The sequence below is a fragment of the Felis catus genome, chromosome B3, assembly GCF_018350175.1.
Source record: "Felis catus isolate Fca126 chromosome B3, F.catus_Fca126_mat1.0, whole genome shotgun sequence".
In the NCBI taxonomy this organism is placed as follows: Eukaryota; Metazoa; Chordata; class Mammalia; order Carnivora; family Felidae; genus Felis; species Felis catus.
Window position 1 is genome coordinate 6134391 of NC_058373.1, and position 21252 is coordinate 6155642.

General features: G+C 52.9%; 1 protein-coding gene across 10 annotated transcripts in view; it reads left to right on the forward strand.

The window, feature by feature from the left end:
• The window catches only part of PLIN1 (perilipin 1), a 30006-nt gene extending 14750 nt beyond the window's left edge, over positions 1-15256 (forward strand). For 2 of the 10 annotated variants that reach the window (XM_045058799.1, XM_045058798.1), the window contains exons 2-10: positions 1401-1530; positions 3261-3319; positions 6088-6292; positions 8003-8085; positions 9403-9667; positions 10000-10172; positions 11866-12054; positions 12485-12730; positions 13738-15256. In XM_045058799.1, the coding sequence (XP_044914734.1) occupies positions 3272-3319; positions 6088-6292; positions 8003-8085; positions 9403-9667; positions 10000-10172; positions 11866-12054; positions 12485-12730; positions 13738-14097 (1569 nt within the window). In that variant the 5' untranslated portion in view covers positions 1401-1530; positions 3261-3271 and the 3' untranslated portion in view covers positions 14098-15256. Of the gene's footprint in view, positions 1-1400; positions 1531-2492; positions 2735-2848; positions 3320-6087; positions 6293-8002; positions 8086-9402; positions 9668-9999; positions 10173-11865; positions 12055-12484; positions 12731-13737 lie in introns of those variants that run through there. The other 8 variants (XM_045058800.1, XM_023254919.2, XM_023254918.2 and 5 more) reach the window with 8 other exon arrangements.
• The last annotated feature ends 5996 nt before the right edge of the window (positions 15257-21252 follow it).

The window sequence follows — 21252 nt, forward strand, 5'->3', positions numbered from 1 at the left end:
CTGAGGAGGAGGGTGAAGAACGACTTAGGTTGGAACGTCTGGGTTGAAAGACCACTAGGATGATCTCCTCCGGGAGAGGGTCCTCTGGACCAGCTCTGCCAGGTGGTGGTCTGGCTTCTGCCTGGAGAAGTGGGCCTCGAATCTGCGGTCGCCTGTCACAGTGGCGTCCTGCTTGCTGCTTTTGTCCTCTGCACTTTAGCGTGAGCGATGGGGAGTTTGGGAAATACCATCTCTTCTAGAATGTGTGAAAACCTGAATGGTACCCCAGAACCTCCCTCTCTGCATGTTTCTTGCTTCTAACTAACCATCCCCACCTCCAAGCCTCCATATTCATGAGGGATTCTGAAGACCAAAGACATTCCTAATAGACGCACAGAACAACTGAACATTGTTCCCTGAGAATTAGCTCAACAAAGAATGTCTGAATACCATGCTTAGTTTGGGGATCCACTTGTGCACAAGAGGACCAAGGCCCCTATGTTCATGTCGGGGGGTGAGGGGGCAGGTGGGGGTGGAGGAGGAAAGGAAATAAACCTGCGTCTTCAAGCTGTGGCTGGAAGATGGACTGCCCCTGGGGGACCGTCCTAGGCCCTTTCACCACTTCTCCCCTCTCACCCACATTCCGCACTCCCGGCCGAGGCGGCCAAAGGACCAGCTTTGTCAGCAGAGCTTGCAGGCACAGAGCCCGGTACTCTCTGGCCCAGAGCCACCGCTCCAAAGCCCTGCAACTGCCCTTTGGCCCAGTTTGCTCTCCAGACACAGCCTCATGGATGAATTGCCCTGAACCTTGAAGCGAGGTTTTTAAATGCTTCCATTTTTAAATGCTTCCTTTCCTCCATCACTGTCTTCTATTTTAAAAGGCCCCAGTCCGGGGGCACCTGGGTGGCTCAGTCAGTTAAGTGACTCTTGATCTCAGCTCAGGTCATGATCTCATGGTCAAGAGATCGAGCCCTGCCTCAGGCTCTGCACTGATAACTGCTGATAGCTCAAAGCCTGCTTGGGAGTCTCTCCCATCCTCTCTCTCTGCCCCTCCCCCCCTCTCAAATAAATAAACATTAAAAAATAAGGGTTCCTGGGTGGCCCTTTTGGTTAAGCGTTCGACTTCAGCTCAGGTCATGATCTCACGGTTCGTGAGTTCGAGCCCCACCTTGGGCTGTCTGCTGTCAGCGTGGAACTCGCTTTGGATCCTCTGCCTCCCTCTCTGCCCCTTCCCTGTGTTCTCTCGCTCTCTGTCTCAAAAATAAGTTTTAAAACATGATGTAAAAAAATTAAATATAGAAGTCCCAGTCAAATCAATAAGTGCTGAACATACCACATATTTATTACTCCTTTTGGAGGCTCCCTGCGTGACTCTTTCCTCCCTTTCCTGACCTCTCATTCCCTGCTTTATTATATCACAGATACAGAATTGATGGCCAATGGAGAAAGCGCCATTTCTCCTCACCTCCCGCCCTTCTCTGGTTGCCCACAGCATACAGCTTAGCCGAGAGTCCTCAACAGAGAGAATTCTACGAACAATAAGGAAAATAAGTTTGTACCCCCATTATTCATCTTATTATTATTTTTAAGTAAGCTCTAAGCCCAACAGGGGGGTTGAAATCAGGACCCTGAGATCAAGAGTTGCATGCACTACTAACTGAGCCAGCCAGGAATCCCCCCACCGCCACCAATATCCATTTTAAGAGGCCCTTAGATAATCTGAAAGCTGGCTTCCACCATACTCTGTCGTCTTTGAAGCCAAGAGGTAGAACTTGGGCCCCCGGCTGGTTTGTACTAAGGAAGGGATGAGAGGTGATAGTTCTTGGTTGTTTGCATGCTTCAGTAAGTCAGAGGATCCTGGCCAACACTGTTTCAGACTCGGCAAAATCCAGTTAGCTCTCCCGTGGCATATTCTGGTGGCATCTTAGACCGGGTGGAGTTCAATAAACTTCCTTGAAATCTAGGAATTTACAGAGGTTGAAACTGCTTCCTCAAAGGCTAGATTGTCAAAGAGTCAACCCCCAGCTCTGGTCCTCTTCTTGAGAGTAATGTATCAGAGAGAGAGTAGTACGTTTGGGTGAGCGCTGTTCCTGTGTAGGTTTAAATCTTACTGTTCAAAATTCACTCTTGTAAATAATAAGGGATGAGGGAAGTGGGTTGAAGACAGTCCCAGAGCACACTCTGAAAAAGGAACCAAAGACTATAGAACTTTAGAATTCATGAGTTTAATGACATATTCCAACACCTTCTTTCTGGAAGACAGGTGGTTTATTTGTTGTTGTTTGTTTTGAGAACTGGGGGCCAGAAATGTGTTACAGAATGGATTTTTCATGGCTCTGGAATAATAACGCCTCGGCCTGGATTTCCATCAGCTCTGCAGTCCACCTCCTAGTTGGCCGTATCTCCTTACAGAAGTTAGGGTACGTTCAGGGGGCCCTGGCTCAAATAACCATGACAACTGGCTGACCCAACGTTCTCTTCCTCTGCCCTCCTCCAGCTGGGAGGTGTTAGTAGCATTGCCCAAGGCTTCTCTGGAGCAGCTGGAAGGGTTTCTTCTGGGGAGACACTCAGAAGCCTGGGCTCTGTGGGACCGAGGCAGCATCCGCTAGCGTGAGTGCAGGGGCCCAGGAACATCTGCCTTACCTGCTTTGTTTCCGAGAGTTAAAGGAAAGAAGCTGAGGGTAAGGGTGTCCTGAGAACTTTACTGAAGATGAAGAGGCCTGCAGGGAAACCACTGAGGGAGAGATTACTCAAGGTGAATGACCAAGAGTGTAGGATAGATATCCTGGCGCACTAGCTTTTCCAGAACGCAGCTGAAATAGCTGGTTTTAAGAGTGACTGCTTTCATAGTTGAGCATTCAGGGAAGGACCGGCAGATACGCTTGCTTAAAAAGAACAGAATTAATGCAGAACTTTTTCACCAAAAAACAAAGACTAAACCTGAAACTTATTCTTTCAGTTTTCTTTTGGATCTTCATCTGGGAGCCTCTTCATCTAAAACCTCTTACCTCGTAAAGCTACCCTTATTTCTCATTTCTTACCCTGAACCCTTGTAAGAAACATCAGTCTTGACAAGTAGGCTGTGGGGCAGCTCCTCCCAGTGGGACTCCAGGGAGGGGCCGCTAGTCCTTGACATTCACCCTCCAACCAGATGCCTTCTGTTGAGGGAGCTGGAGCCCCTAGGCAGCCTGGGCCTCGTCAGTGGTCATGAGAGGTAGGGGACTGACCCTGCAAGTGTCAAGCTGAGAGCTTTCTCATGGACCTGGCACTCTGCTTTGCAGCTTGAAGAGCTATGACGGCCATCAACAAGGGCCCAGCCTTGCCAGATGGAGACCTCCCCGTAAGTAACTTGGGCCTTTATGAGAAGGGAGGAGGGGACCGCTGAGTGGGGGAGGGAGGACAGGTTCAGGGGATTTAGGACAAGATCTGTCTCCATTATATTCACCTTTCATTGACCATTACGTCTTCATTATTCTCGCCCTCACTGCCTTTTGCAGGGGGCTCTTAGAGGAGGGGGCGGGGGAGTGCCTAATGAAAACTAAACACCTCGGAGGAAAGGACAGAAATATTGGCTGAGAGGGAAAGAAAGGAGGGGGAAGGGAGCTACTTACTGAGTTCTAAACCCTGATGCAAAAGCCCCTGCTTTGTCCACCCAGGTGGGGTGTCGTTTGGGGCGCTGGGCCGCTGTATTCTGTAACTCTGGGGCGTTGTGTGTGTTCTGTGCGAGTGGCACCTCTCCGAGTTACACGCGGCACAGCTTGTTGCTGCGTATGGGAAGGGGGTCGAGGAACGGTGTTTCCAGAGTTGTGTGTCTAGGCTGGTTTTCTCTGCGACTCGGAGCGGATTGACACCTTCAGGTGTACCTAATGCCTCCGTGCAAGGCCTCTCCCATTTAGGCACAGTTCAAAGAGTCAATGAAGCTTACAGATTGTGCACCCCTATACTGCCCATCTTGTCCCCATTTGGGGGACCTAATTTAAACTAACCTTTGCACTTGGAATCACCATGTTAAGTTTTATATCAAATCATAGAATATAGGGGCACTTGGGTGGCTCAGGTCATTAAGCTTCCGACTTGAGCTCAGGTCATGGTCTCTTAGTTCGTGAGTTCGAGCCCCACGTCGGGCTCTGTGCTGACAGCCCAGAGCCTGGAGCCTGCTTCAGATTCTGTGTCTCCCTCTCTCTCTGCCCCTTTCCCATTCACGTCCTGTCTCTCTGTCTCTGCAAAATGAATGGGTGTAAAATCAGTCAATCAATCAATCAATCAATCAATCCTAGAATACAGAGGCATAAAATGAACAAGTGCATAGGGTCGGGATCGACCCTCTTTGGCTCTGCCTACAACAACCTCCGAAGAGTCTGTTCAAGTATTAAAATATTCTCGTTTGCAGTCATAATCTTTGTCTAGTTCAAATTTCAAACTCGCCTGCAAAATGAAAGCTAAAATGTCGTGGCCTGCTGTTCCGAGTCTCCTTGATGGGTCTTCTACCTCAGCCTACAAATAGAGAGGCCAGGTCCTCTCCTCCAGAGCAGAACCCTGTAACAGGGACACATCCCGACTGCAGAGAGAGCCCCCTGCGCCTGAGTCAGACGGGGGAGCTTTCTCTTTTCACTTCCTATGTGGCGGTTTCTGAGCATTCCTGCGAGCGGACAGAAGCATAGAATACCCCTCACTAGCTGCCACGGCTGCTCATCAATCCCGTGGCCGGTCTGGCCTCATCCACACGCTCACTCACTCCTCTGCCTTGCGATATTTTGAAGCAAATCACAGGCCATTTCAGGCCTCAGTTGCAATCCTGACTCTGCCACTTACTAGCTGTGTGATCTCGGGTAAGTCACTTCACATCTCTGAGTGTTTGTGTCCTTGCAGGCAAAGTGCTAGACCTCAGAGGGTCGCTGTTAGAATTCAGTGAGGTCTTGTCACCAAAGCACCCTGATCCGTGCCTGGGGTATAATGGCACTGAGGAGACGTTCCCTTGTGCATGACTGGAGTCCACATTCTTTCAAACACCTGTGTTTGTTCACTGAGAGTCCCAGGCGACCTCCAGTTTAATTCGGTGTAGGTGACTGCTGCGTAGGTGAAACGCATTAGTAAGAACATGGCTCCCCGATAACGAGAAGTGACGGTTTCACTATACCCCATGTGCTCAGACCACATCTGGAATGCTGTCTTCAAGTGTGAGTGCATATATTGAAGGAAAGCAGCACTGAACTGTAGCAGGTCCAGAGGGGACCAGCAGACCAGGGTGGTAAGCTAAGTTAGGATCCGGAGCTATTGAGCACAGAGGAGGGACCACTAAAGGCAGACATATATATTGCCTTCAAATATGTGAAGGGCCAGCCCGTGAATGATGAAATAGGTTTGCTCAGTGTTCCAGAGGACAGCGGGTGGAGCGGTGGGTGAAGGCACATTGTAGCTCAGCACTGGCTGTCCAACAAGGGCCACGGCCACTGTAGGAGGGGCAAGACCCATCCAAGGAGACATCTAGATACAAGTCTGCCAGAGAGGCTATGGGGAGGAGGCATTTTTGCTGCAGAAGCTCCCGGAGATCTGAACTTCCGTGATTCCGCTCTAAACTCACCCCTTCTAGGTATAGCCCCGGCTGATTCATTTATTCAGCCAACATTACCACGCAGGTTTTAGGCTAGGCACTGGAGATGCAAAGAGGACGGTTGGCCGGGAGAGAGACAGGTACACACATGATCGCAGCACCGTGTGATGCGTGTGGAGACAAGCCAGGAGGGAGTGGAAGCTTCTGACGTGATGGAAGAGGGTCAGAAGCCTCACAGAACCAGTGAGCCTCAGGCCGTGTCTTGAGGGAGTGGCATTTTGCCCGACAGAAAGGGGCATGGGAGGGCAGGGGGAGAGTGCCCAAGGGGGGGACTGGCATGCGGAGGCCGGGAGGCCACGTCCCAGCAGCTCTCCAGAACCTGGATTGTGGCCAGGAGAGCGGAGCAGCCTGGCTCTTGTGTTCCCCCTCTGGCCCGGGTTCCTCCTGGGTCGTTTGGACCCCGGCTAGCCTCACCGGTGGGCGCCGTGACCCTGGGCTGCCTTCCCGAGAGGCACGAGAGGGCAGAGGGACAACTCGATTGCCTTCTCTTCTTCCAGGAGCAGGAGAACGTCCTGCAACGGGTCCTGCAGCTGCCGGTGGTGAGCGGCACTTGCGAGTGCTTCCAGAAGACCTACACCAGCACCAAGGAAGCCTACCCCCTGGTGGCCTCTGTGTGCAATGCCTACGAGAAGGGTGTGCAGGGCGCCAGCAGCCTGGCGGCCTGGAGCATGGAGCCCGTGGTCCGCAGGCTGTCCACCCAGTGTGAGTCTTCGTGGCCCTTGCAGGCCACCATCCGTCAGTCTGTCCGATCGATGGCTCGCTTGTCCGTCTGCCGATATGTCTGTGCACCTTCTTGTCTGTCTGACCGCCTTTCTAACCACCTACATCCCGTTACGCAGATCATGCAGACGTAGATACAGCTACAGATATGGACATACATCCCTTCCCATCCTTACATGTCTCGTCTATCGCCAAGTTGGCATTTTCCTGGGATCACATGATAGGCCAGAGAGTTGGCAGGGGAGGGAATGGGCAGAGCCGTGTGGGCAGTGGTGGGAGTGAAGCCTGTGGTAGACCAGACACCCAGTTTGGCCCCAAATCTGGCGGCAGCAGGAACTCGTAGAGTCTGACACACAGGCAGGGTCCCTAGGTGCTAGGGCTGGCCCGGCAGGGCCTGGGGAGCGGGGGCACAGGAAGCTCTCCGGGCCCAGGAGCTGATGGGACCAGCCGGTGACAGTCCATGTGGCCCCTGCTATCAGACCCCCCCTGTTCAAATTGTCCTGCCTTATTTGTAAATACAGTCTCCAAAGCAAGGCGCCCTCTCTCTCTCTCTCTCTCTCGCTCTCTCTCTCTTTTTTTCCAGCATGGTTAACATACAGTGTTATGTTAGTTTCAGGTGTACAATATAGTGATTCACTAATTCCATACATCACCCGCTGCTCATCACAACATCCAAGGCAGGGCTCTTGACAGGGCTGAGGGAAATCCCAGCAGCACCAAGAAGTCTAGGACCTTCCACCATCTTGATTAGAGAATTATGGGTGTCTGAGGATTCTGCCCTGGGCCAGCAGCCTCCCTGCCTACAAACTCTTCAAATAATTTCCCTGGGTCTCATTTCGCCCAATCAGAAGATGGCCAAGTCATCTGGGTTCTCTGCTGCTTGAGAATTTTGTGAAGAGATGTCACCTATCTGGAGAAAGCATATGTGAAAGATTATGTGAGAGAATATAGAACCAGTCTCCATGGTCATGACTGCAGGGCTACATCTTCGGCAGCCCCTGGGCAGTAATCTCCTAGAAGCATTTGCGTCCCCTGGGACTTGCCCTGCTCTCTGGGGACAATTCCTTTCTCTTCCCTGTGACCCTCTTCCCGCTGCTGATCATCTTCCTCCTAGAGGTCAGAAGGAAGGGCAAGGACCGTCTGGGGCCTGGGCTGGCCGTGGCTAGGAGTCGGTCACCTCCAGAACTAAGCCGTGCCCTCCCTACTCCCACCAAGGCCCCCGGAGGGCCCTGCTGCCCCTGCTCACACGCCTTCACTCTCCTCCTTCGTGCCCACCCAGAGTTCACCCAGAGAGGGGAGGGAGGGCAGGGAGGGAGAGCCCAGTATTTGTTGGTGAGTCACAGAGTTTCTGCCAGTTCCTCCTGCAAGGTAGGATCCATTAACCCACGTCTTACGAATGAGGAACCGGAGGCTCAGGCAGGTTGTGACTCCCCCGAGGCCACACTTTGCAGGTGCAGACTCTGGGCTTTGAGTGCAGACCTGCCTGACTCCAGAGTTCCTACACAGAGGGAAGACACGGGCCTGGCCTCCAGGAGTTACCGCGGACTGGAGGGGCTGCAGGGGAGCCCCAGGTTCCCAGATGCGCTGGAGGCAGCAGGGCTGGGGGTTTTGAAGGCTCTGAGGCACCTTCCCTGGCACGGAGGCCACTGCTAGGTTCTCACGGCTCACCCCACCATGGCCCTTCACTTCCAGTCACAGCGGCCAACGAGCTGGCCTGCCGAGGCCTGGACCACCTGGAGGAAAAGATCCCAGCCCTCCAGTACCCTCCTGAAAAGGTGAGCCCCTTTCCTCTTCCGGAATGTGCCCCGTGTTCCGTTGTCCCGCCGCTCAGGAGAAGAGGGCACAGGCTGACGATCCATGACTGTCAGTCTTTCATTTCTGTGGTAGGCGCCCTTCCAGCTTGGGGGTGGCTGCCGGCTCCTAAGTCCACACAGCAGGCTTCCTCCTCTCCCTGTGGTGCCAAATGAAGGCAGCCTTTCTGGAAAGCAGGCCCCGCCCAGGGGCAAACTCAAACAGGAGCTTGGGGCGAGTCTCACCGCTTCGGATCCCACCCCCCCCCTGCCCTGCCCCACACACCTGGTGGGCCCGCACTGGGCCACTTGCTAACTATAGTCCCCTAACATCCTGGGCCACACTCATCAGATCCCGGGACTGCAGTCCCGTGTCCTCAAGATCCAGCCCTTTATGGACCATGAGACTGAAAAGGTCACTTTACCTAGATACACGTGCATTGGGCGTTTGCTAGGTAAGGGCTTTGGGGATAAGCTCCCTCCCACTGACCAACTATCTACTCATCCCACAACTATTTCCTGAGCCCTACCCTGTGCCAGGGGCCGTGATGCGATTTGTGGAGCCCTCCCATTTAATCCTCTTGTCAGCCCTCTGGGACAGGGCAGGGATCCCCATTTCACAGATGAGAAAGCTAGTGACTTTTCCCTGGCCGCACAGCCGTAAGTGGAGGCCACGTGAGAGCGGGTCTGCTTGGCTCGGAGGCCTGTGCTCTTCACATCTTTCCGGATAAAGGGCACCTTTGTCACAAAAGGGCTCCCAGGCTAATAGGAGAGAAAGATCAATTATTTCGGTACAGAACTGGTAGGGTGAACAGCCACATCTCTGAGTCAATATAAACACAGGTGGGAATGTGAGCAGTGTTCTGAGGGAAGAACAGAGAAGGCATTAAAGGAGTTTGGGAGTGGAGGTGCCTTGTGTGCATGAGAATCTCAAGACGGGTGTCATCAAGGAGGTGGCCTCTGTGGGGGAAGGATGGTGAGGATCTTGATAGGTGGAAGTGGGGTGCGAAGCAGCCAGGGATCCATGCACAGGGAGAACTGGAGCTCTTCCCCTTTAAAGCCCAGCGTAATCAAGAGGCCCAGATATTGGTGCCAGTCCCCGGGGCCTTTATTTTCTTTTTTAAGTAAGCTCAACGCCCAGTGTGGGGTTTGAACTCACAAGCTTGACATCAAGAGTCAGACGCTCTATCGACTAAGCCAGTCAGGCGCCCCTCGCTTGGGCCTTTAATTGAGGCCTTCCTGGGAGCTGGGCTCAGGGCTACCAGACCCACAGGCCTGGCCCCCCCCCGCCCTTTCCCACAGATCGCCTCTGAGCTGAAGGACACCATCTCAACCCGCCTTCGCAGTGCCAGGAATAGCATCAGCGTTCCCATTGCCAGCACTTCGGACAAGGTCCTGGGGGCCGCTCTGGCCAGCTGCGAGCTCGCCTGGGGGGTGGCCAAAGACACTGCTGAGTATGCTGCTAACACCCGAGCCGGCCGGCTGGCCTCCGGAGGGGCCGACCTGGCCCTGGGTGGCGTCGAGAAGGTGGTAGAGTACCTCCTCCCTTCCGCCAAGGAAGAGTCAGGTATCTATCGTTAGAGGGGCTGGCAGACCTCCCCACCCCCACCCCCCTGGGAAGGGAGGCGCCTACCCATGCTGCCTGGGAATTAGCAACAGGCAGCCAGGACTCACCCAGCCACTGCTCTGGAACAGGGAAGGTCCGGCGAGATACTTAGATGGAGCCATCCTAATATAGCCTCCTCTCCCCATTTGTAAGTGGGGCAAGTGAGTGACCCGAGTCACTAGCAGACTTGTGGTGGAACCAGGGTGACCGCTTTCCAACCCTAGACAGAGGCCCAGCTTCCCTAGCCCGTCTCTGATCAGCTTTCCTCTCTTTTACCCCCAAATCCAACCCAGCCCCTGCCGCAGGACACGAGCAGGCCCAGAAGCCTCCCAAAGGCAAGCCGAGCCTCCTGAGCAGGGTTGGGGCCCTGGCCAACACCCTGTCCCGACACACCTTCCAGACCACAGCCCGTGCGCTGAAGCAGGGCCACGCCCTGGCCATGTGGATCCCAGGTGTGGCGCCCCTGGTGAGTGTCTGCCCTGATCTGGCTGACCCCCAGCCTGGGTCCCTCCCACCCGACTCCACCTCTGGTCCTAAGAACATTCCCTCCTCCAGCCTGGCCTGGGACTTTTGGTCTAAGGACAAGAGGCCTTAAGGTGGTTGAGGGCCGGTCCTCTGGCTGCAAGGGGAAAGAAAGGACAGGACATGAACCAAGGGCAAGCCTGCCTTGCTAGGGTGTCTCTCCCTGTCCCTCTGAGCCCCCCCCCCCAAATTCATCCTCCTAGGGGGCTTCCTGCTGTGGGCCCTCCTGCCTATGAGGGAGCAGAGGCCCCCGGCTGCTATCCAGACACTAGGGAGTGTCCCCTGTAAATAATCCAGGCCCCAAGCTCCTTCTGTTGGGGAGAGAGCCCTGCCCAGGCTGCATCCCTGACCGCCCCAGATTTCAAAATTTCCTTTCCAGAGGCTTCTCGTTTGCATTCTACTTGCCCCTAAGGCAAAGCCTCCTTTTCTAGGTGCGCGTAGGGCTATCTCCCCACCATACCCCCCTCCACCTCTGTGTATTTTAGCAGAGATAGACTGCATTTTTTCGTAAGAAACAAAGACCAAATAGAGGAAAATAAAGGAAACACAAACAACATTACAGCATAAAGGTCAGCAAACAAAAGAGCCATTTCTGAGCCATCATTTGGGTGACACTTTTAAAAGCTCATCAGCCCTGGATCATCCATTCAAGCTAATGTTTGCTGAGAACGTGCTGTGCGCCAGCTTCTGTGGCTCCAGTAGGGATACAGGACTGGTAGTTCCCTTCTGTCCCCTGTACTGGGGGGTCATTTCCCAGTGGGGGCTGAGACGGACCCATGTGCCAGCCTTATGTGTAGTCGGGAGACCCTACCGTACCATGAAACCTCAGGCACCCTGTTCACATAAGACATACCGGTGTCCCCCGGAGTTGAATAATAAATGTTTGTGGAGCTCCCTAGGGTCCAGAGTGAGCCAAGCTGTGCCTCAAGGGGACACTAGCCCACCTGCCCAAGTCTGTTTCCGCCCATGGGACACTGTGGCCCTGTTGATTTTTTCACTCTTTAAAGATCTCCAAGCAATAGCTGCTAAAGCTAAACACACATACCCCCTAAGACCCATCGATTCGACCCACCAGCAGCGAGAGCTTACGTCCCCCAAAAGACACATCGAAATGTTCCTATCAGGCTTTATCCTTAGCCAAGAACTGGAAACAGCACAGACGTCCATCAACAGCAGAATGTGTAAATTATGGCATGGGTACATGGACTTATCACAGGGAAGAGAAGGAGCTATTTTGAACGCGCAAGAGCACAGACGAATCTCACAACATGATGTTGAATAAAAAGCCATTCGTGAAAGAAAACACATTGGATGAGTCCATTTATATGAGGTTCAAAAATGGGCAAAACCAAGGCATGGTGGTAGAGGTCAAAATGTGGTCCCCCTGTGCCACCCACCCGCCTGCGTGGGTGGCACAGGGAGACTGGGGGTTGAAAAGGGTCTGTGTCTTGATCTGTGGTAGTTACACAGGCGTGTGCTCAGGAAACCTCACAGAGCTGCACGTGAACGATGTGCGCACTCCAGGTATGGAAGTTATCCCTCAATGACAAGTTTTAGGAACAGTCTGCTGGGGCCTGACCCTGGGGGCGAGGGGGTCTGCCCCTGAATCCAGCAGCCCGCGGCCTTCCGTCCCTCAGAGCAGTCTGGCCCAGTGGGGCGCGTCCGCAGCCATGCAGGTGGTGTCCCGGCGGGAGAGTGAGGCGCGGGCGCCCTGGCTGCACAGCCTCACGGCCGCCCAGGAGGAGGACCACGAGGACCACACGGACACAGAGGGAGAGACGGAGGAGGAGGAGGAGTCAGACACCGAGGAGAACAAGCTCAGTGAGGTAAGGGGGCGAGAAGCTGAGTGGGACCAGCATGCCTCCGGGTCCCGCGGCCCAGTGAGGGGACGAGAAGCAGAGGCACAGGGTGAAACAGGGTCTCTGCCCCCCTCCCACCCCAACCCCCCCCAGGGGCTCAGAGACACAGTGCCTGCCTCCTGCATCGCTCCCCTCACCTGCACACAGCCTCTGTGCCCCTCCCTCAGCTGACCCGCACAGCAGGTGGGGAGACTGCCAGACTCATTTTGCAAATGAAGAAGCGGGTTCAGAGAGGGAAAGTGACCTGCCCAAGGCCACACAGCTGGTGGCAGAGCCGAGCCTATGGCTGTTTCAGTTTGGTGTCCCCCGTTCTTTCCCTTCTAGCTCTGGGGGTGGTGGGGAAGGGGAGGGCCAGGGGAGCCGCTGCAGGAGGTGCTGACCTAGCTCTGGCCCGCAGGTAGCAGCCCTGCCCAGCCCACAAGGCCTCCTGGGCAGCGTGGCCCACACCATGCAGAAGGCCCTCCAGAGCACCATCTCGGCCGTGATGTGGGCGCCCGCGACTGTGCTGGGCTCAGCAGCCAGGATGCTGCACCTCCCCGGGGCCCCCGCTGTCTCCTCCGCCAAGGGGAGGGCCATGTCCCTGTCGGACGCCCTGAAGGGTGTCACTGACAACGTGGTGGACACGGTGGTACACTACGTGCCGGTGAGTCCCGCCCCAGGGGCCTGGAAAGGACGGACACAGCAGCTTTGACTCGGCTGCGGTGGCCTTCCTGTCCCCAGTCTCCCTGGCGGTCCTCCAGATCCTCAGCGCCCCGGAAACGTTTTGACAAACTACGGCCTTGACTGGGGGCCCTTGCCAGCCCCAAGAGTATAGAGCCCATGACGCTGGCCTGAGACCTTTCCCCACACGCCCCCTTCCGACCATCAGCCTGGGGTTGCTGGTGGCCCAGCCCTCACCTCAGCAAGTGAGGGTGTGCTGCTTCCTGGGAAGGGGCTGGAGGGAGGTTTCCAGGGCACCCTGGGGGCTGGGCTACGTTCCAGGGCACAGTGGCCGCCCCATCCCGATCCTAGCACCTAGCAGCAACAGGAAAAACCAAGAGACACCAATACTGTCCCCTTGGGCGTCCCCGGGGCCCCTTCCCAGAGCAAGTTACAGGTTGTGTGGGCTCCATGGCTGCCAGCCAGGCGCCGGGCCCCTCGGGGCTAGCAAGGCTTGGGGGGCAGGGGTCGCTGAGTCACTCGCTTCCGAGAGGCAGGCCAGGGGTCCCGGCAGGCAGCCTGTTCACCTTGGGCCCCAAACAGGGCCAGGCCTGGGCACCCTGACCCCGGTGGGGACAACGTGTGGGCCATGCTTAGTGCACAACTCCGCCCCAAGGAAAGGTGGGAAAGCCACTCTCTTTCCACCGAGGGACCCTTGAGGGAGGCTCGAGGTGTCCAGAAACTGGGAGGAGGGGATGCCTGTTTTGCATAAGGGTCTGGCCTGTGGAGACCACTGGAGAGAGAGGGCAAGACATCACTGATCTCCCCTGGGCCCCCCCCCCCCCCCCGCCTGTGTCCCAGGGCACTAAAGGCTCAGTCCTACACTCCAGGCGGTGCCCTCCCCCTCGAAGGTCGCTCCTGGGAGGCGTGGATGCGAGGGTCCCAGAGAAGCGGTGGGCGGGAGGCGCAGGGACAGCGGCCAGGCCGGGGCCCTAACACGACTGCCTTCAGCTCCCCAGGCTGTCGCTGATGGAGCCCGAGAGTGAATTCCGGGACATCGATAACCCGCCTGCGGAGGCCGAGCGCCGGGAGGCGGAGCGCAGGGCGTCTGGGGCGCCGCCCGCGGGCCCGGAGCCCGCGCCGCGCCCCCCGCAGCCCCGCGGCAGCCTGCGGCCCGCGCGTAGTCCCGGGGCGCCCCCCGGCCCCGGGCAGGAGGACAGGGCGGACGCGCCCGCCGCGCCGCGCCCGGTCTTCCCGGCGGTGGCCCGCGAGAAGCCCGCGCGGAGGGTCAGCGACAGCTTCTTCCGGCCCAGCGTCATGGAGCCCATCCTGGGCCGCGCGCAGTACAGCCAACTGCGCAAGAAGAGCTGAGCCCCGCGCGTCCGTCCGCCCGGCCCCCGGCCCCGACGGCGGCGAGGCCCCCGCGGGCTCTCCAGCCAAGAAACAAAGCCCGCACTTCCGAGTGAGCGCAGACTTCTTCCAAGTGGGCCCCATTCCCGCGGCATCATCTTCCCAGCACCTTTTTTGGGCTTAGCTGTCAGAACCTATTCCTGAGAAGCACCGGAGCAGCAGCTTGCTTTGCTTGTATGCCTTTTGTTTTTCGTTTTTCCAAAGGATTAATTGTCTGACTTGATGTCTCACTTCTTTAACCAAATTTGTTGCCAAATGACGTTTGTTTCCAAAATGTAGATCCAGCATCCGTAGACCGATAGTAAGCCGGAGTTTGTGACCCATGTTTAAGCCCTGAGCTCAGAGACTCCCCCTGATATCCAGGCTCTCCGCAGACTCCTTTGAAGGGAGCAACGATTAGGTGCGAAAGCTGTTGTACGTTTCTATGAAGAGTAGCCTCGCATTTCCGAGGACCCGCTACTCTTCCCAGGCTGAGCCCCGGCCTGCGCTCTGTAGCGCCACCTTCTGGCTCACAGCCACCTTTCCGTTTGCATCCTTCTAGCCTTCCTTCCATCTGCGCGTTCACCCTTCCGTCGCGTTTGACCGCTGGCGCCCTGGTGCTGGGGACGACAACGGTGACCTTTCACCTCCTTGAAGTCTAACCTAGACAGACTGTGTGTATGGGCTCTGTGACCACAGTTCATTTCAAGCCCTATTTTTGAAAATGGCAGTATTTGGTAAATCTAGGGAATGCATACGTGCAATTTAAAAATTCAAATATTGCAAAAGGGTGTGTGTCTTCCTCACTGAGTTCTCCAGCTCCCCTTCACAAAAAGCACTGTGCTGTCAGTCTGTTGTGCATCCTTCCAGGTACAGGCTGTGCGTGTGCAGGCCCACTTTGTACACTCCCCACTTTGTTCACACAGCTGTGGGATGTTATCCTGTAACAATACATCTGAGAGATCTTTTTGGATCCATATCACAAATACCCCTTGCTCTTTTTCACCACCATCCAGTAAGTGCTTCGTGGTATAGATGTGCTATCTTTGACTTCACTAGTTTCCTAATAATGGACTTCTAGGTTGTTTCCTTTGTTTTGCTCTTGCAAATAGTGCTACAATAAATGTCTATATACAAAATGCTTTATGCTGATGTGTAGATAATCTATAGGAGAAATTTATAAGCTGGAACCAGGACATGCTGGGTAAAAGAGTATGTGCATTTTAAATATTGTTAGATGATGCCAAGTAACCTTCCAAACCAAACTCAGTTTTTCTTGTTATTGTCATCTGCAGCTGTCAGTCCTTTTAAATATGTATTTATTTATTTTGAGAGAGAGAGAGAGAGAGAGCGCGCAACTGTGTGTGTGTGTGTGTGTGTGTGTGTGTGTGCGCGCGCGTGCGCGTGCCCCCGTAAGGGAGGGGCAGAGAGAGAGGGTGAGAGAAAGTCCCAAGCAGGTTCCTCTGTCAGCACAAAGCCCAATGCAGGGCTCAAACTCATGAACTGTGAGATCATGACGTGAGCCGAAATCAAAGTCAGACGCTTTACCAACTGAGCCACCTCGACGCCCCTCCGTCAGTCCTTTTGGATGTCCATATATACATTCCCCATAGGTCCCCCTCAGGCCTGTGAGCACCCTCTCGGCCCCCACTCTGTTGCACCTCTGAGAGCCCAGCTTTCTGAAACTGACTCTGGGTCCTGGCAGAGCTTTGGTGTAATGAGTCGTTGACCTTGATCCATGGTTCTGGAATCTGAGGATGCCCGGAGTGGGGGATGGAAGTGCCAGTGACATACACATGTGGACATGGCCAGGACTCTGAGCTGGCCTTGGCACCCACCCCGCCTGTGCAATCCACACCACCCCAGCAGTTCCCTGGGGAGGGAATGTGATCTGGCAAGGGGGGCCCTTATAAATAAGCTGATACGTGGGGCACCTAGGTGGTTCAGTTGGTTAAGTGTCCCACTCTGGCCCAGGTCATGATCTCACCCTTCGTGGATCTGAGCCCCGCCGCGTCAGGCTCTGTGCTGATAGAACCTGCTTCGGATTCTGTGTCTTCCACTCTCTCTGCCCCTCTCCTGCTCATGCTCTGTCTCTCAAAAATAAAATAAAATTAACATTAAATTTTTTTTAATAAATAAATAGGCTGATAGGACAGGGGCTAGAAAGATAGAGTCCCGCTGGCCCTGGCAGGGCTCCCGGGGGCAGCTGCTGGAGCACTGACCTCAGGCCTGGATGTGTAGAGAGAACCCCCAGCTGTCCCGGCCCCCCCTGCCCCTGCTGCTTTCTTTCTGGAGCTTCAGAAGCCACACTCCGACCGTCCCCTCCTCCATAGTCCTGTGGCTCCTCCTTCGAGGCCATACCCCAAGTAGCAGAAAAACTGCCCTCTCAGCAACCCGGAAGAGCTGGGTCCCTGACCAGGCAGTAGCTGTCAACACAGCTGCTGGCCAGGCCACACCCCTCACCCCTCAGGGTGCTGGGGCCAGTGTATGGGGCAGGATAGCCCAGGAAACAAACAGTTTAAGTTGTAAAAGTCTCTTTTTATCATTAAAAACCTCTTGATTGGGTAGCAAACCACCCAGAGCCTGGCTCTCGGGGTTCCTGAACACTTTTTGGAGACAATTGAGAGCAAAATATTTCCTCGAAACGAAAGAAATGTGCTTCAGCGGCTGGTGTGGGACTTTTCGCTGTTCTGAAAGACATCACTCTGGCGAGCCTCCTTGTTCCCGTGGATGCGAAGGCTCTTGCACACGCATCTTCAGTAGCTCATGGCCTCAGAACATCCCACTTCACATTGGGATGCCAAGGCCCCTCTCCAGAGAAATGCCCTATCCCCTATCCCTTCTCTCCAGCTCACGAAATGCACCTCCAACTCGATCTGGAGATGGAGATAGGACCATTACAGACCATAAAATACATTTATCCATGCAGTTATTTACCACTTCTTTCTTTCATAATTAAAAAAAAATTTTTTTTTAATGTTTTTATTCTTGAGAGAGAGCATGAGCAGGGGAGGGGCAGAGAGAGAGGGAGACACAGAATCCGAAGCAGGCTCCAGGCTCCAAGCTGTCAGCACAGAGCCCCATGTGGGGCTCAAACTCACAAACCCTGAGGTCATGACCTAAGCTGAAGTCGGATGCTTTTTTTTCTTTTAATGTTTTATTTATATTTGACAGAGAGAGGGAGAGAGAGAGAGAGAGAGAGAGAGAGAGAATGAGCACCCACGCAAGCAGGGGAGGGGCAGAGAGAGAGGGAGACACAGTCCAAAGCAGGCTCCAGGCTCTGAGATGCTTAACTGATGCTTAACTGGATGAGCCGGGGGGGCCTCATCTTCCATAATTATTTAGGATCTTAATATCCAAAGGACTTCTGTGTCTGGAGACCAATAGCACTACAACTTGGGCTTTAATGCTCATTGCGTTGAGCATCATTTTCCTAAACATTTAAACACTTTGTACTTAATCAAAACTTATAGAATGCATACATCAAATTATTTTCAATATCCAAATGTCGGTTACAGACAAAATGTCAGGTTCTTTTAAACATTCCTAGAAAGCCTGAGTCAGTGGAAACGTCTGCATGTTTCACTGGCATCTTATTACAGACAGCAACCTCCAGGGGATCCCCGTCTGCGAAGGGGGCGCTGAGGCTGCACATAGCGCAGGATGGCCCCTTCCCCTGCCCATCTCTCAATGTAGGAGACAGAACGCGAGCAGTACCATTAGAACGTCCTTTGCAGCATCTCTATTCCCGCCCTGGCCTGCCCCCAGGAACCATAATCTGGAATTTTGTGTTTACTATACCCTTGCTTTTCTTTATAGATTCCTTTCCTGTGCATATATCTCACTCCAACAGTATTTAGTTTTGCATGCTTTGACCTTTAAGTGGAATTATATGTATTCTTCTGAGACTTGCTTTTTTTTCCGCTCAAAGTGAAGTTCCTGAGAACCATTCATTTTCACTAGAAGTTTTTTTTAAACATTTTTTTAAAAATCTTTATTTATTTTTGAGAGAGAGAGAGAGCGAGCGCGCAAACAGGGGAGGAACAGAGAGAGAAGGAGACACAGAATCCGAAGCAGGCTCCAGGCTCTGAGCCGTCAGCACAGAGCCCGACGCGGGACTCGAACCCACGAACTGCGAGATCAGAACCTGAGCCGAAGTCGGACGCTTAACCGGCTGAGCCACCCAGGCACCCCAGAAATTTTTTTCTTGTACAACTATTGCTGTGGTCTGATTGTATCCCTCCTGCCAAATTCATACGTTGAAACCCTACCCCCCAAAGATGAGAATATTAGGAGGTGGGGCCTTTGGGAGGTGATAGGGTCATGAGGGCTTCATGGGATTAGTGTCTTTGTAAAAGAGGCCCCAGAGAGCAACCTTGCCTCTTCTGCCGTGTGAGGACCCAGTAAGACACCCCAGCTCTGAGCCAAGGAAAGGACCATCACCCAAACGTGACCATGCTGGAGCTATGGCCTTGAACTTCCAAGCCTCCAGAACTATAAGAAATAAATTCCGTTGTTTATAAGCTACCCAGGCTGTTTTCTGTGGTGTTTTGTTATAGCAGCCTAAATAGACAAGTACATTTTTATGTTTAATAAGTATATTTAAATAAACCGTAATTTAGTCATTTGTATTAGAATTGATTCAGTTATTTTTAAAATTTTTTAAATGTTTACTTATTTTTGAGACAGAGAGAGAGAGACAGGGCATGAACGGGGGAGGGGCAGAGAGAGAGGGAGACGCAGAATTCAAAGCAGCTCCAGGCTCCAAGCTGTCAGCACAGAGCCTGCCGCGGGGCTTGAACCCACAAACCGTGAGATCATGACCTGAACTAAAGTTGGACACTTAACCAACTGAGCCACCCAGGCACCCCAGAATTGATTCAGTTTTGAGAGACAGCAAGCCCTAAATAACAACGTGTATTAGTCAGCCTTTGCCATAACACACTGCACAATAAACTATCCTAAATAGTGTGGCTTACAACAACGTGCATTTATTCTTATGTTTGTGGGTCAACAGGTCAACCGTGGTTCAGCTCATCCCTGTGGCTCTCCTAGTGGCTCTGCTTCGGCCTGTGGATCATCTGCACTTGGCTTTGGGCTGTGCATGGGTTCAAATCTGTTCTAGATGTGCTATTTCAGGGAGCCCAGGTAAGGGTCAGGGGCTATCTGGGGCATGCTCTCCCAACACAAATCACTGCTTTCTGCTTGCATCATATCTACTCATATTCCATTGGCCGAAGCATGTCACATAGCCAAGTCCACACCAGTGGGGAAGGGGAAGAAGGAGAGGAGCAAATATTTGCTGAACAATAGTACAACCCAGCACACAATGGTTTAAATATGATAGTTTATTTCTCTCTCGTGAAAAGCCCAGAGATGAGCGGTCCAGCGCTGGACCGCACTCCCCAGTGGCCGGAATCCAGGCCTTTCTATCTTATTGTTCTGCTGTCAGTGATTTTCTTTCCTCAAGTCGTCTCACAGGCCAAGAAGGCTGCTTCTGCCCCAGCCATCAACTCCATTTTCCAGCCACAGAAAAGAAACAAGGGGGATGGAGAAATTATACACATGACTTCTGCTTATAAGTAACTGAACAAAACATAGTCACACGGCCACATCTAGATGGAAAGGAGGCTGAGTCTTTATTCAGAGTCTTTATTCAGAGTGGCTATGCATCTAATTAAAAATCAGAGGCCTTAGGGGCACCTGAGTGGCTCAGTCGGTTATGTGTCCGACTTCAGCTTAGGTCACGACCTCACAGCTCGTGAGTTTGAGCCCTGAGATGGGCCCTGTGCTGACAGATCAGAGCCTGGCACAGATTTTGTGTCTCCCTCTCTCTCTGCCCCTCCCATGCTCACATTCTGTCTCTCTCTCTCTCTCTCTCTCTCTCTCTCTCTCTCTCTCAAAAATAAACATTAATTTTTTTTTTTTTAAATCAGAGGCCTTAAAAGGATGGGAACTGGACCCCGGGGGTGGGGGTGTCTGGGGTATGCAATCTCTGCCTCACCACTCTCCTGTTAACAGTCATTTGGCTTATTTCCATATTCTTTTTTTTTTAAGTAGGCTCCCTGCCCAACATGGGGCTCAAACTCATGACTCTGAGATCCAGGAGTCACATGCTCCACTGACTGAGTCAGCCAGACAGCCCTCCATATTTCTACTATTCCATAATTTTGGCAATGAACATTCTTATGAGTTTCTTAGAGAATATGATTGAGTGGGACTACTAAGCCATAAGGTACGTGTGTTTGCTAGATATTGCCCAATTTTCCTCCAACGTGTTTGTTCTGATTTATATTCTCACTACAAGCACGTGGACCCTTGAACTACACGGGCTTGAACTTCACGGGTCCATGTATGCACAGATTTATTTTTGATAAGTACAGTTCAGTACTGTAAATGTACTTTCTCTTCCTTATGACTTCTTTAATAACATTTTCTCTAGCTTGCTTTATTATAAGAATACAGTACATAATACATATGACATCCGAAATTTGGGTCAACTGACCGATTATGTGATTAGTAAGTCTTCCGGTTAATAGTAGGCTGTTAATAGTTATGTTTCTGGGGACCCAAAACTTACACATGGATTTCTGACTGGGCAGGGGGTCGGTGCCCCTAAGCCCCACCTTGTTCAAACGTCAACTGTAATTTATTCTTACTCAACATTCTCACGATCATTTGATATTTTCTGTTTTTACCACTTTTACAAATCTGTAGTGTGTAAAATAACATCTCATTGTGGATTTAGGTCCCTGATTAGCAATGATACTGAACATCGTTTATTATGTTTATTGAGTATTTGTGACGTGTCCCTTCTGTGAAGTATCCGTCAAAAGTTTTGAGCAATTTTCTTTTTTTTTTTTTATTAAAAAAAAAACCTGAAATGGACATACATTGAACAACCTTCTTTTTTTTTTTTTTAAGTTTATTTATTTATTTCTGAGAGAGAGAGAGAACAAGCAGGGAAAGGGCAGAGAGAGAGGGAGAGAGGGAGAGAGAGAGTCCCAAGCAGGCTCAAGGCTCTGAGCTGTCAGAATAGAGCCTGATGTGGGGCTCGAACCCATGAGCCACGAGCTCACTACCTGAGCCGAAGTCAGATGTTTAACAGACCAAGCCACCCAGGTACCCCAGAACAAC